Source organism: Carassius gibelio, chromosome B5 (genome assembly GCF_023724105.1).
Source record: "Carassius gibelio isolate Cgi1373 ecotype wild population from Czech Republic chromosome B5, carGib1.2-hapl.c, whole genome shotgun sequence".
Lineage (NCBI taxonomy): Eukaryota > Metazoa > Chordata > Actinopteri > Cypriniformes > Cyprinidae > Carassius > Carassius gibelio.
Genome location: NC_068400.1, coordinates 33,204,988 through 33,221,862, shown reverse-complemented (window position 1 = coordinate 33,221,862; position 16,875 = coordinate 33,204,988). Strand labels below are relative to the sequence as shown.

At 37.7% G+C, this 16,875-nt stretch overlaps 1 protein-coding gene across 1 annotated transcript in view; it reads right to left on the bottom strand.

Annotated features, from left to right (window-relative positions):
* The window catches only part of LOC127957029 (fibrinogen C domain-containing protein 1-like), a 65,590-nt gene extending 56,449 nt beyond the window's left edge, over positions 1 to 9,141 (bottom strand). The window contains exon 1 of the mRNA XM_052555362.1: positions 8,321 to 9,141. Coding sequence (XP_052411322.1) covers positions 8,321 to 8,392 — 72 coding nt within the window. The 5' untranslated portion in view covers positions 8,393 to 9,141. The remainder of the gene's footprint in view (positions 1 to 8,320) is intronic.
* Positions 9,142 to 16,875: the final 7,734 nt, after the last annotated feature.

Below are 16,875 nucleotides of genomic sequence, written 5' to 3'. Positions count from 1 at the left end.
TGCTTCAGGTCTGCACCAAACTTTTGCTCAGTCAGCGCAAGAATACTGCAGACGAATGGATTTCTGCTCACTGTTTAAAATATGATTCCCATTGTATCATGTGACATTGGCTTTAATATGCATAGTGAAAGCATGAAGGGGAACAGAGACAGTTATTCTTCCCAAATGCAGAGAAAAGTTTCCTTGTGCTATAAAAAATATATCTCATAGAAGCCATTTATTTTGGTTCTCTCTCTCTTTTTTTCAAAGCACTGGCGTGCTCAGTTGGATACTAACTGCAATGTTGTGTCTGTATAGGCATCAGTAGTAAAATGCTGGATAATACAATTACATTATGTCAAAAGATTGTACTACGATTTTTGTAATGCTTTTGAAAGAAGTCTCTTATGCTCACCAAAGCTGCATTTATTTTATCAAAAATATAGTAAAACTGGGTTTTCTATTCAAATATATACATTATAAAGTAATTTATTCCAGTGAAGGTAAAGCTGGATTTCTAGGAATCATTACTCTGGTCTGTAGTTCCAGATAATCCTTCAGAAATCATTCTTGTGACGTCTGCAAAACATTAAATTTGACAGTGCTATTAAATGATTAAGGTCATCTAAATGTAAAAAATCGGGGAAATAAGCATGGATAACTAGAACCAAAGAGGTTAATTAAAAAGCTCTAGTATCATCCGATAACCTATATGGTGCTGAAGTGTCTTGTAATAAAAGTTTAGCAAAGTAAAATGGCTTTTCGAAATTAGGTTCTTAGGGTTAAAAATTACTGTATTACAGGAGCCATTTGCAACTGTGATTTGTCAAATCGGCTAACAGTTACGGTATCAATAATAGAAATAAAAACTAAAAGAACATGACCAAACTGTCACAAATAAAGCAATGAAAATACAGGTTGCCTGGAAATTACAAATAATGCACATACACCTGCGGGAATGACTACAGTGTAAATGGACCTGCATTTCTACAGTCCACTTACAGTAGCTACACTTAAACCGATCTCACTTGCCCTCAGTAGTTTCAACACCACTAATGTTGGTCCCACTTTCATTGATTTATACAAGCTGGAGAACAAGAGGGAGTGTATATAAAATGGCCTCTTAAACAGTAGATTGTTTTTCATGGATTAGTTCTAGAGTTCAGTGTGGTGAAAACACACAGTGCTTCGTGGTTTCTGGTTGAGTCACCTCCCTTAATTCTCGATTCTTTGCATATAAGCAGTTACTGGTCATAAATTCACATGTTTTATTTATTGAATCCTCTGGCCTCTCTCCCAATGCCTCTTATCCAGTTCTCTTACCTCACTCCATCCCTCTGCACTGCCTTAAAATGAGGCAATCTTGCAGCTATCCATTCTCAGCTCTTCTGACTGATTTGACATGTAAATAATTTAGCATTTGAATAACTTCTTAAATTCATTTATTAATCTGCCCCCTCTCTCCTTCCCTCGCTGCCTCCCTCCTTCGTTGCATCCCTTCTTTCCCCTCCCCTCTATGTTGTGCAGAGGAATTGATCTGTGTTCGCTAGATTGAGTTTAGATGCAGTGTAAATAATTCATGCGCTGGATTACTGTTACCGTGGGCCTGGATCTTTAGTGTGGAACCTGCAATGTGTGTCTCTTTCTCCCTCCTTCGCTTTTCAAATCTTTCACTCAATCTGTCAGTTTATTGGTTTTTTCAAAAACGGTGTGTGAAACTATTGCCATTAGCAACCCTAATAGCTGCCGCCCCCGTACAGTCATCATCTGACAGACTGTTTGTGTGTGTCTGCGTGCCTTAGTCCTCAGGATGCGACATGTGGTTACAGACTGGTAAATCTTGAGAAGGTGAACTGTCTCTTGATCTTTCTCCCCTCCTTAAATCTCGATCTCTTGGCTGTAATTAGTTCAGTGATTAACCTTGACATTTCTGATCACATCATTCCGCCTTAATGATGCTATTACCACTCAGTGTTAAATCAACTCACACATCCATATCCCAATATGCAGACATAAGCATAAACATATACAAACACAGAGCAGAAGGGCAAAGTGATGCTAAATAATGTCATTAATCAACAACCTAATGCACAAAAGCCAGTTTAGCGTATGACTTCAGAAATTTACCAAGACCTCAGAATGTCACACACTTGCCTTGGTACTTGATGCCTTGATTGTCCCCCACCCCTCACCAAACACACACACACACACACACGCAAACACACACACACACACACACACACACACACACACACACACACACACACACACACACACACACACACACACACACACACACAAACACACACACACGCACACACTTACACTTATTTCAGGAAAACAAAACCTTATATGCAGGAATAATTAAGCGATTTTCTCAAGTTCTCAGCACTCTGGACATTCACTTGATTCCAAATGTCTGACTTAACCCTTTAACTGCCCCACCAAGAAAAAAGCATTTTTTGTTTGCATTTCTTATCTCCTTATGTCATTAGTTACCACACTCAATGTATTTTTTTTCCAACACGTCCCATAATTTTTAAAACATTAGCTTAGCTTTTCTACGTTTACCATAAAGTGACAAATCAACCATTTGGTTGAGCACGTTTTTGAAAAATTATTGAAAACATACTAAAGTTTTTTCATGGCACCAAGTAAAATAATTTTGTAAAGTTAGGGCTCTTACAGTGTAATATGTCAAAAAAATATGCTTACCTTGCAAAATTTCACCAAAAACAGTTTACATGGCAGGAGTGATTTCTTTCTCTCTGACATCCATCAAAGAAGAAGTGTTGTGACAAATGCTGTTGATTTTTTTTGGCTTAACATACCTCTACCAGATGGTAGAGATGGCTCAATCAGCTTGAATTAAGTTAGGTACTCCTCTCAATAAAATATAGTGACTCAAAATGTGCTCAACCATTTGGTCGAGCGGCAGTTAAAGGGTTAAAAACACCTAATCAATTGACAGGCTAAGGTTCATTAGGAAATTAGGCGCAAAGCCAAAATGACTGTATATAACTATTTGCTGTACAGCACTTCACTGAACACTTGAGTTAGTGGCCAACAAGTGCTGTATTTATATAAAACAGCGTTATTTAAACATTTAGATTTATTTAATATTAAACTTGATTCAGTATTATTCACTATTAAACTTCTAAACTTCTAAGGCCCTATTTACACTAGTGTGCCATGCTAAAAGTCTCAGTTTTGGTCCATTTACACTGAAATGCAACCCCGAAGTTTTCAAACTAAAACAGGGATTGCAGCATTTTCAAAAGTCTCCATTTTCAAGGGTCAAAAACAACAGAGTAGTGTAAATGACAGGCGTAACCGTAGCAAAAGTAAAATTTAAATGCACTAGTGTAAACAGCCTAAGTCTCTAAACTGACGTACTAAGTATTCTATCAGCAACCACACAGTTAAATTTTTACTCATCATGAATTTGCAACATTCACTTTTCTACAGAACTACTGCATATATTTCATAAGACTTCACTCCTCAAAACTGTAAATAAATATCTTTTTTTAACTTAGTTAAAAATAATAATCAAGGTAACATGATGCAATGAGTTCTCCAAACAACTTAGGTCTTAAATTTTATTTTTCTCACTAACACCACTTTCTACAAAAATAAATAAATAATAATAATAATAATAAAATAAATAAATAAATAAATAAATTGCATTTGTATTTGTATTTGTATTTGTTTTTCAATATGAAGTGAACTCTGCAATCTTTAGCTCTGGAGAATAAACAAGACAAAGCAAGGTACAAAAAATAGTCTTACAAAGATGCACTCAGACATCAAAACAAACACACACTTACACACACATCTAAATAACCACACATAAACAGTGCCAGTCTTCATCAATATTTAACTCATAGCAATGCTAAACAACTAATAACTAATAGTGAAAACAAGATATCCACATAAAGTCAACAAACAACAAGCAGTACTGTTGCATGATTTATTCATGGTAGAAACTTGATTGCCCAAATTTTGCTTGAATATTAAGGACGACATTCGAGAGAATATTGTTGGCTACAATAAATATTCTTAGTATTAATGATGTAGTGAGAGTATGAGATTACAATCACTGACCTGAAAACTGCATTTAAAAAAAAAAACTGAACTGAACAAATTTTCATACTGTGCTAGGTCACTCGGAGCAAAGCACAAAGTTTCACATCTGTGATTCTATCAAATGGTGACAGAGAGAACATGTTAACCAGAGACCATATTATGTGTTTTTACATGTTAAATGGCTTAAATAATGCAAAGCCGACTCCTGTGGTGATAAAATCCATAGACGGACACACATTTATTAAAACTGGCTATGTACTGTGCTATACTAAGAAATATGCATATAAAAAGTTAGCATGGTGACACAAGATTATGGTTTAGAATAGCCGTATGTTAACAATTTCGAGTAAAGCCTTAAAGATTGTGTTTTGTTAGTATTTAAGCCACTTATAAGGGTAAAAAGTATGTAAATGTTATGCAAAAGTGACTCACAGTACAATTATTACAAGGAAGACCACCAAAACAAGCTGTTGTTAAATGACAGTGTTGACAACATATGGCTCTGGTGACCAGCTCTGAAGTTTAGCCACATTACCACACCAGCACTGTGTTGCTGTACATCCTCTGTCCCCAATCCTTCTTTGCTTTCTCTTCCTCTAACTCTAAGAAGATTAGGACTTTTGTTGTTAATGAATGATTCAGTCACTGTTCTGTATTAATTAGTTTCCTATCATTACTGTTTTAAGCCACCAAAGTGTACTCTGTAAGAGTGAGTGCCTATGTGTGTGTTTATGTGTTCATTGAAACATAAAGCATCAAATCATCAGTTGATGAGGATTCTTAATGCATTTGCAAGAACAGACTTTTATTAGTTTAATATACTGTATGACCAGAGTGTGGAGAATCAGAAGCAAACGTATCAAAGCACATATTTCAAATCTTATATGAAAGCTGTAAGCCTGCAAGAAAGGGCCGTCTTAAAACAGATAAATTAGATGTATACACACCGGAAAGCAAACATTTTTAAGTATACACTGTACAGTGGCCTCTAAAAGTTTGGAAATGTATCAGCATATTATTATTAATATTATTATTGTACAATTACTACAAAATCATGCCTCATTTGCAGCTGTGATGCTAGATTACAGTATTCAAAATGACCCACATTTTTTTTTTTTTTTTGGGCTGGGGGGTGCTCTACTGTCTGATTGGCAATAAAATTTAGACACAACAGTTCCATTAGAACACAGTTTGGAGATGCATCACAAGATTATGAAGAACGTATGCTGATATTCTTCAAAACCCCACTTCTCTTGAGATGTTTCCAAACTTCGAAGGGCACTGTACATGGTGAGATAAAAAAATAAAAAAAAGAAGAACATTATTTTTAACTTGATTTACAATAGAATAGGCAGTTCTGAATGTAGTGAGTCATGTTGAAATCCACATAATGAGTGCACCCACTGAAAAAAACAAACAAACAGAAAAAAAAGAAAAAGAAAAAAATAAGCCACTTGTATAGTTTCTCATCTGCGTAATAAGTGCACTTCAGCACGCTTAACCCATAAGCATGATTTATGACTCAGCCTAAATTTATAAAAATTTCACCACAGATGTTTATGATTACTATAAGCACAGCATAGAATGCCATTCTATAATCTTTTCAGTGAGTGAACAATGGCTAATGGCTTGAGGCTATTGTCAGATGTGGCAATGAATGTGTAACAGAAAGTGGATGGGAGGGAGAAGAGAAAACAGGTACTAACGCAGCACTAACTGAGTTTCATCAGGGTGCAAAGGCACAATACTCTGCACAGAATGGCCAAGGCAAATCTCTATTCTTCACTGAAATGCTCTTGGGTGATGTGTCCGTAGCTCACGATCCCTACACAGTATTTGTGAGAATGCATTAACATGGGAAAGGGTAGATGAGAAAGAGAGACGAGTTCAAGGGAAAGGCAGGACAGGGAAAATAAAAGAAAGAAAATGATCATGCCCCCCACCCAGGCCTCTATTGACAAAAACGTCAGTGTTTGACCTGATGGAGGGAAAAGAAGTAGGAGACTGACTGACAGGGTGAGGCAGGGTAGGAGACAGATGCTGAGAGAGAGGGACAAAGAGAGCAGAGGAGAAAATGATAGGCAAGAGGAGAATAAGAAAATGAGAAAGGCAAAAAATAAATATTCACAAGGACACATATACAGAAAATACTCTGCCGCACACATACACAGTTAAAGGATGTAAGCAAAATTCAAGAGATGTCACTGTTTCAGTTCATGCATAAACAGGGAATTTGTTTCAACAGCAACACATGCTGTGGAATGCTAATTTCATGCAAAACAAAGCACAATCAAATGAATGGTTGTGTTTGCCTTACAGCATTACCTAAAGCTAACAGGAATCCCAAGAACTCCCTTCCGGTCCAACCTGACATGCCTCTCAACTTATCTCTTGATGTTTCCATCTCTACCCTTCTTTCCATATAGGGAGAAAGCATTAGTCATTCAAAGATCAATCTGTGAATGGGTGGTGCGATTCATGGCTGCTCTTCCTTTTATCTGTATTTTTAGCTTACCATTGTAAACTGCCTTCTTTATTACAGTTGTACAGTACCTATTATGTTTGTAAATCTGCACATGTTGTTAATGGCCCCTGTATTATTATTTTGAGGTTTATAATTGGTCAGTCTAGTCTGCATAGTGCAGTTGTCTTGCACATTTGCTCATCATTGGTTCAGGGGATTTTGAACCGTTCCTGGAGTCTCACCAGCAGGAATGGTTTAAAAAAAAAAAAAACATTGCTAAAGTTAATTTAAGGATCATTATTGTTTTAGGAGATCCACAACAGACACCAAGACATATATCAGTCCAACAATCTCATTAGAAATAGGATTTTATTCTGAAATAGTAGTCAGAATTTCAATTCACACTTTCTCCTAAAGGGGGAGATAATCATAAGTTGTCACTGTGCCATAATGTAATACTTATCAGCCTAGGAGTAAAAAATCTACCACATACCACATAGATTCAACAGGTTCTGTCCATGGTTCTGAATGTGACACATGGCATGTGGTTGTTACTGTCCATGGTGCTGATTTTTAAAACAGACGGGCATGCATGAATGTGCAGTGGAAACACATGGGACATTAAACATCAAATATTCCCTGCAACATCATTCATTCAACATCCAATAACTTTTCCAGCTAAAACAAACAAAACACACAGATTTCCAGAGAAACAGTCACTTAAAGTCAATAGTTTAAAATGTGCGGACTGTTGTCAGCAATAATGGATTCAATCAATTCCACTCCACCACTGCAGTTGTGTGTGTGCTAAGAAAATCCTTCCTTATTTAATAAAAAATATATTTTGCCAAACTCAAATTTCAAAAGCTTAAAATAGATCCCAATTTTGTAGCCATTTAAGTTGATGTAAAGTCTTAGATGTCTTCTGCACAAAATTTAAGCCCAATCAACCTACAGGAAAAAAATAAAAATAAAAAAATAAAAAACACTTGAATAATTACTGCACTGTCTACTCTCCCCCTACGGTCTGTGAAGTTGATTGTGTGATGGTGTGGGTGTGTACCCAAGCCTTGAGTATTTATCGAGCTATGTGTTGGTTTTGCTATTGCTTTTGATACGTTTTGTTTTTCACTGTATTTGAACATGTGTGTCCGTTTTAAGGGTTCTCTATCCACGTCACTGACACAGACAAAACTGAACCCAGATTATAAATCACTACTGTCCATTAAAACATACATTCAACATGAACCAGTTTTACACACTTTTAACACATACACGCGTGTGCCTCATTCTATCTAACCTTGGCTGTGATTTAGGAAACCCACTAAAGTGCCTCTGTGGCTTATCAAACACACACACACACACACACACACAGAGAGAGAGAGAGAGAGAGAGAGAGAGAGAGAGTAGTATTTTCATTCCCAACGCAACATCAATGGCACAACCAAAAAATTAATCCATTCATTAAATATAAAAATTCCCTCCCTCCTCTGCCACTATACCTACACCAGCACTTAGTGCCAAATCCACAGACAAGCTGCATGCAATTCGCGTGACTGGCGCCCTTTTCTTCGGCTACCGCATAACGCGGAACAAAACAGCCACTTTCTGCCGCGATCATGATCTACGGGCGCGCTTATGCGGAGTGACAGGAACAAGCCGCGCTCAACTCATTGTGCTATTCGCTCCTCTCTCTGTACCCCCACACGCACATAGATGAGTAGGTATTGTGTCTCATCCTAAAACTACATTCAGTATATTTTACGAAGTGTAAGCGAGTGGGGGACGCACCTGATTTTTGCCCCGCTGTCCGTCTTCGAGTTCCGGTGAGCTGTTCATGATTCCCCATCGATCATTGAGCATTCTCCGGAGAAGAACAAACCTTAAACCGCCTGTCAGTTACAGGCGGCGGGGGGAAAACAAGACACTTTGTAGTTCAGTCGTTTTCCTGATAAGTTATTCCATGGAAATAGACAAATAACCTTTGGGGGAAAAGAAGAAAAAGAGAGTGAGGAGAGTGCGTGAGATCGAGAAGACACTGATCTACTCCGGGACCACACTGACTAATTCTGGTCTAAAAGGGGCGGCGAAGACTCTCGAACCACACACATCGTAATAACATACGTAGCCTACTGGATAAGGAAAATAATAATAAATAAATAAAACTCCTCAAATTTCCAAAATCAGTTCTTTAAAGTATTGTTCTTGCCTTCTGGGGCACAGAATAAAGTCTTCAGATATTCCACACTAAGTAACAGGGGGGAAACACGGTACGATTTTAGTCGACGCACGCGTGTATATCCAAACCAACACGACTCAAAACACACAAAAAATATTCTGATGTTTCTGTCCAAAATTTATAACTGGCATTCAGTCCCGAAGAGTCGTTTAAAAGTAATACAACTTTGTATTCCTGAGCTGTAAGCGGGATGGACAGATTGTGACGGTAAAGATGCTGTGATTTAAGGAGGGAATTCAATCCGTTTCCCAGGGTGTCCTAGTTTACCGGACAGTGGGCGAGGGATGTCTCGTTTTGACAAGACTAGCGCGGCAGAGCAGACGGGGTTCCTACTCGCGAGCCAGGCTCGTCGCTGTCCGTTAAGCGCGTTCCCGGTGCGCGCTCAGTTTCGCTCCCAGACAACGTCGGCACTGATACGACTTTTCCACACCCCTCGTCTAGTTTAAGAAACTCCCACTCCGCTCTCAGTAGCCCAACATGCAGTTAAAAGACCCGTCACGAAAGACTGGGTGAGCAATGGAAGTCAAATTGAATTCGAGGACGCAATACAATAACTGAAGTTGTTTTTAAATGAGCAGTTCGTTTAATAGCTTAAGCCTCATCAAAATGATAGCCTACTTAAAGCGCACAGTTTGAGCCTACCGAGACCGTTATGATTCTCGGCGCACAGATGTTTTTGTCATGTTATCCATTAAATATTCTACCCTCGCCAGTTGCTGGTGATTACATCTGACAGCACAGAGATTAATCAGGCGATCATCTCAGTGTCAGTCAGTTTAGCAACAATTACATTTCCCCCACAATTACTGAAAACACACAGGTGCTGTCCACGTGATAAAAGGGTCAGTTGCACCCAATGCAATAATGAGATGATTATGCCCAAGTGCCCCATATGGAAACATTGGGGTCAGGATCGTCACTAGCAGGAAGAAAGTTAATGATGATTCTATGCGTCCCCAGAGGGGCCCAGAGATTTCAAATGAGGCCCTGCATAACCTAACTACAGCACTGACTGTGGTGCCCCCATACATTTTTTTATTAGATATCAACAATTTAGGTTTCAGAAGAGAACAACCTTTATTAGTTATGCCACTGGCCCACTCAGATTGACGGCTGGCCCATCCAATATAATGAGGAAAGAAGAAAAAATCTGCATACATTACAATTGCTGAAATGCATGAACATAAGAACAATTTGCATGTATAAACTAATAAATGAATAAATAGAATAAGTAGTAATAAGATACTGGTGGATGAGCACTGATCTCTCAGTTTTGTGCTTCTATTCTGTGGCAAACACAAAGCTGTCAATATAAGCAATCAATTCAATTCAAGTGTGCTACCGCTGTAAAACAGTTCTCGATTTTTCTTTACTCATCATCCCATGCATCACCTGTGATCCAATTTCTATAGGTTGAACTTCCCGATGATCTCAAATGACTTGGAAAACATAGCATCATCATCGTCATCATCCACACAATAGGATTCTAGATGTTCAAAGCAGAATATACTGTAATTTTACTCTGAAGGCTGGAATACACTATACAACTTGTGCCCTGATTTTCCACTGATTTACTGCCTGGAGAAGTTGACACTAGCTGGCGAAAGTCAGAGGCAGTCTATAGATTTGAGTTGACAGATTTCATAGAAAATCCACACTGTATGATGGACACAGACACTACTTTAAAAAAAATCTGACCAGGTTTTAAAAACACTAGGCATCACTTACTGACTTTGTAAAAGTTAGTAATAAGAGGAAAACTGGGCCTCATACACTAAACGACTGTGGATCACACACTACCTGACTTTAATGTCACAACATGACACAGACACATTGTACTTAAGTAAAAAAGATGGGTTTTGTGCATAGTTAATAGTTTACAATAACTTTAGGCTACTTTTAGTACAGATTGTAATGCCATTTTTAGCTGTTGGAATTTGTATCCCTATTTTTATCTAATGTAGGCTATCGTAAAAAGATTTTTGAAATAGGCATTGAAGTCCACTCATGGTCCACTCACTTGAAATTTTCTGGCCTCACTTTCATTGCAAACAAAGGTACAGGTATTGTATCATTAAAAACTATACTGAAAAGTTTTTAGTACAGTTTAACTTACTCTAATCTCATAGGGATGCACATGTATCAGTACAGAGGGAGTATGGAAACTTTGATGTAACAGGATTGAAGAGGTGTAGCATCTAAACCCAGTACAGGGCCTCAGGGAACTGACGCCCCATGCTGAGACTACTTGATGGTGGACAGAGAAGAGATTTTGGATGCAGGTGTAGGTGTGTGTGTGTGTTATTTGGAGCATCCAGTAAGACCTGCATCTCAGCCAGAAGCCTTAGGCAAGCGATGCTGGAAAGACTTAAACTGAAAAGGGGAAGGGTGCACCTGCCTATGATAAATGTGGACACCATCTGTATTTACATCTTATTCTTTGCATCTTTGTCTGAGTTGTCTTGGCTTTGAATATAATATGTTCTGCGTTTAACATAAAAAGTGGTGCTCTGTCTTTGTATGTGTGCTTGCAGAAGTGTGTTTTCATGGATGGTAGAGCATGACGACAGAAGCAGAGATCTGTGAAGAGGCAGTCGCCTGCATGCTCTCCCTCAAATACCAGAGTCAAACTTTGTAAAACATTTTGAGAAGAAGCCAAGGGACAGCTGATTTTAAAAGCCACCTGATTTTTTTTTTTTTTTGAGGGGGGGAGGGTCTAGTTCTTAAATGCACTCTTACCATATTCTAGAAATGTAGAAATGTGTCAAATTAATCATTCTAAAAATGAAATGTGGCATATATTTTTTAAAAAAGTTTTTAAATATATATTTTGTTTATAAATAAGAATATTTAATTAATGAATATAATTTATAAATAGCATTTGATGTTTTTTTCTAAGATACTAAACATTCTGAGGAATCTCATACATTTAACACAATCTAATCACCATTCATCGCCATTCTAAACAGCAACTACCCATGCTTTGTCAATTGTTTGCTAAATTTTTGAAGCAGTCTTGTTTAAATTAATCCAAACTGAATTCTTCTGTTCAACTTTTTAATTTTTAATGAGGCAATTAAAAGGCTCATGTCACCCCCCAAAAATAAATAAAATGTATTTTAATTCAGAAAGTAAAACCATGCCTTTAAAGAAGAGCTGTAAAGATCTGTGACTTTCAAAGGAAAATGAGCATCATGTCCTTGACCCATAAATGTCTGTAGAAACTTAAGAAAAAAAAAAGAAGTGACATAATACTTTAGGGTATTTCTCAAAGAGGTGAAAGTAACCCTGGCATCCTGGCCAAATTTGCCCACTGGCTACTATCAGTCATGCCTACAAATCATTCCCACGTACACTGACTGGCTGCAGTCTGATAGCTTGTGTGATGGGGTTCTGATGCCCATGATGTTCTCTGATGAAGGAGATTCTCCCACTCTCTCTGTAAAGTGTGAGGGAAAAAACATATACGACATTGTAATTATTATTCCCCTCACACAGTTCAATCCGATTCAGAAAGGGACAGTTAACTAAAGCTTCAAATGATAGCATGTGTTTCGTACTATTAGACACAAAATAAGTCATGCAGACGCACAAAGAGATAAATGTAAAGAAACTGAAAATGTAATTAAACCAGACTGTGCCACACTCGCCTTAGAACAGTGTGGTCCAAATATCAATAAAAGGTCCAGGTGGACAAAGGAAGCAGTCCTATTAATATATAATGATAGTGTGAGGGGGAAACCGAGAGAGGGGGGAAAAGGGCTAGGAAAGAGGAGGATCAGTTTGTATATTGTAAACCTTGATGACAACAATATATTGTGGAACTGAAGAGAGTGGAGCAGAGAAAGACGAGCAGTGATTTTCCCCCACTGTTTCCCAGGATTGGCTGGGAATGAAGCTATAACTGCTGCAGTAAAGAGAGAAGCAGCAAAGTGTAAAGTGAAGGAAGGAATCCTTTTATTGATTCGCTCTCACATCACATGCTATCACCTTCTCTGCAACTCAGCATCTCTCTCTCATCACGCACACACACGCACACACACACACACACACACACACACACACACACACTGTACACACACACACACACACACACACACACACACACATGTTTGTTTTTGTGAAAAGTGGGGACATCCCATAGGCGTAATGGTTTTTATAATGTAGAAACTGTATATTCTATCGCCATTCACCAACCCTACCCCTAAACATAACCCTCACAGGAAACTTTGTGCATTTTTACTTTCTCAAAAAACCTCATTCTGTATGATTTATAAGCGTTTTAAAAAATGGGGACATGGGTTATGTCCTCATAAGTCACCCTCTCCTTGTAATACCTGTGTCATACCCATGTCATTATACAGAGAGTGTCCTGATATGTCACAAAAACATGCCCACACACACACACACACAGGTTGGAGAGCTTGGCACATATAAGGGGACGTTCACTGATGGTGTAATTAGTAGCAATAGCAAATCACATGCGATCAGTGATACTGATGTTGTAGTGATGATGATAATTTTCAAATAACAGAATCGACCTATAGGTCCACTGAGCATCAAATACTAGACTACGGTTTAAATCAAATAATTAATTCATGAACAGTTATTTTCACATAAATGCTGTTTTCTTTATCTTTCTATTCATTAAACAAACCTGTATTTTTTTCAACTATGACAATAATGAGATTGATAATAATAAAGTTTCTTGAGCAAATCACCAAATCAGAACTATTTCTGAAGGATCGAGACACTGAAGTCTGAATTAATGGCTGCTGGTAATTCAGCTTTGTTACCAAGGGAACAAACTATATTTATAGTTCATATAATTGTTATATATTTTAAATATTTTTTAAGTCAATGTGGTCCAAATATAGCATTCGGCACCTTTACCTTTCATTGTATAACAACAACAAAAACAAACAAACAAGTAATAAATTTTCATTGTTCAAAAAACTACTTTGGAACAACAAGCGGGTGAGTAAATTGTGACTCTTGTAATTTTTGTGTGAATTGTCCATGTATGGCTTTAGTATAAATGTCCTTAAGCTTTTATATTAGCTCTGAATCAGAAATGTATAATTTCATAAGTTGTTCTTTAAATAAAGATTTGAGTTTGACCTGAAACAACCCGCTCTTTCTGCCTTAAGTAGCTCTGTTAGAAAAGTAAAACAGTTCTTTAAAAATTAAATGTGACCAGCAGGAAAGTCTGAACAGGTTGAAATAAGCTCATGTCAGGCTGATTCTGTTCTACATCATTCCAGCTACTCACATGGGTCTCCCAGCTCAATGGTTTCTGTCTCTGTGATTCTGCCATTCTTGTCTGTCTGTCAGTGCAGGACATCAGTGAGAGGTTTGTAATTATCTGTGACGCTCCCTTGAGCTCTGCACTGGAACTTCCCAGTGTTGTGGCTCTCCATGGCTAGCATTCACAAAAGGCCAGAAAGAACAGGGGAATAGAATCGCACTGGAAGTCACTGTAAATAACAGCCAAACGTGCCCCTACAGGCCAAATCAGGATATGTTACCGAGCTTCAAACCAGAAGGGAGAGAGAATGACCTTCTGCTAGTATCTTAAGTGACTCTGTGTCTGTTTTCATACTTGTGTTTTTACTGTTGTCCACCATTAATCTCCATTCTTTTTTCCTATTCCATTTTTCCTTCTCATAAATTTTGCTCGCTCACGCAGTGCCTCATAGTTGTACAAGGATGTATAGTTCACACAGTCAAGTTTTGAGGGACACGTTTGGCCATAATGAATCACATTTGAATCCTCATGACAGCCTTTCCCCCTCTCTGCCCACTTTTCACCATTCAACTCTCGCAGTCTCTGGCTGTAACTCATATAATCATATAACAAGCTGACCTTTTGAAAGCATAACAACTATATTTTTAAATTCATAGCATTGTTCTTATTCCCCAACCCCATCGTTTGAAAGCTGTAGAGCAATATCCTTCTTTTCAGCAGGGAAAAGGGATTGAGGACAATAAAATGTAAATGGCATTAATCCCAAGCCCGCTGCTAAAAAAATAGAATAAATCACTTTACTCTTTCTTATAACAATATTTGGCAGGAGACCTCATTCTACTCTACACAGATCATCACAGCATCAGAAGTGACCCTTATGAGTCATCATTCTCAGCAGTCCTCTTGTTTAAATGCCACATACCGGGAAACAGCATTTAAGAATGTCGAAAAGCACTATTTGATATTTAAAGAGCAGATGCAGTCTGGACAAGTTCAGATCATCACATTCACTCCAATGTGAATGAAGACAACTCAATCACCAACACATTTGAGAGCAGGATAATGATCTAGGATTTGATCAACTGCTCCTTCAGTCTTTCTCGAACGGAAGGTCATGTGGAACACAAAGTTAAAATGCTGTTCTCAACTGACTCTCAACAGAACAAGCTATAACTCGTCCTGAGACTTTAATCACAAAATATCTCAGCAGCTCTTCTGCTAGCTCAGTTTTGATCTTTAAAAAAAGAGAAGAAAAGAAAAGAAAAAAAAAACGAATACACAATGACACAATGTCGGAAAAGGTCATTCTGATCCCAGATTTGGAGTTGGAATTATTACCAGGATGATTTTGAGAAGACCCAGTCAAGATTCTTGTTTTATTTTACTCTAGTCCCATGTTTTTTATACTGGATTTCAATTTAAATTTGGGTTGCAGAAGTTCTGAGGCCAGTTGTATCAGTTGTGCTGAAGTTACAACCTACCCTTACCTACCTTAACTGTTGAAAAAAGTTACAAAATTTCACAAAGTTCTGTAGGCAAAATAGTCTATTGTCATTTTTGTAGTGATGGATGAAACACAGCTCATACAAAAATCACTTTCAAACAGTGACGGACTGGGAGTGAAAACGGCCCTGCATTTTCTCCCAAATAGACCTACCACAACTACAAACAGTCACTAATGTGACTCAAGATACTTTCACATTTTATTCTATGACATAAAATACACCAGTTACACCTCACTCGTGTTTTTTTTTTAAACTGTTAGGTTTCTTAAAAAAGACAGTTGCTAGTTGCCAAATTGGACTACAGGCGCTGTCAGAGACATTAAACTTCAGCATTTTCCACTCGTAGTATAAGTTGTAATACAATTAATTGTAAAATAACCAATTAATAGTTTCCCGCATTTTATACTGTTGGTCGACAATGTTTGTTTTATTTTGCACTGAAATGCAACACAACTCTTCAGATGGAAGCATCATTTTATCGTTTTCCTTTTTATTTGGTTGTGATTATTTCATTTATTTACTATACTATTTATTAATAATGTCTAAATTAAGTTTCAGTTTGGCTTTAGTTTTGTAATTATTTCTGTTTATATCTGTTTATATCAGTTTATAAGGTTCGTGTAGTGTGGATTAAAATTCATATACAGAGTAAATCCTTTTCACCAAACACATTAAAAATAATGGTGGTGACGTTGAGTGACCGTGGTGTTTATACTGTGCTGTAGTTTAGTTTTTAAGTGTTGCCGCTTTTAGGCTTTAAAATTCATCAAAGTTATATTACTTTGTGAAGATTCTCTTGATGGGAAAAAAAAAACGTGTAAGTTTCATGAACTATGGTTGGACACAGAGCTTATTTTTTGCGATGATCCAAAAGCCTATAGAAAAATGCTTTTTGTCGAGGAATCCAGTGTCATGCTACCAGCCAATCCACCTACAAAGTGACGTCATAGTTTCCCCACTTTATATCTCTTATATGTAAGCGGCTGTAGAATCACTGTGGTCTCTTTATGAATGAAAGGAATATTTATGTCAGACAATGTGCAGTAATAAATAGCAGTGGACTTGTCCTGGGACTTTACTTTAGCCCTATAGGCTACATGTTGTGTGAGAGAGGCGGGCAAAGGTAACCTGATGTAAATGTTATATTATATTTTTTGCTTGTCATCACAAGCAGTCTCTCCTTTGTGTCAGTTTCAGTTTCTTATAAGGAAAAGTAAATTGCATTAGCGCCCCCTTTTGTCGGCCGTCAACGTCACTTGATCTGACACTTTTTCCTTAGGCGATAAACCAGCCAGGCCGACGGCCATCTGGCCAGTCCGCCCTTGCTTTCAAACCATTAGCTTTTTGTTGGACA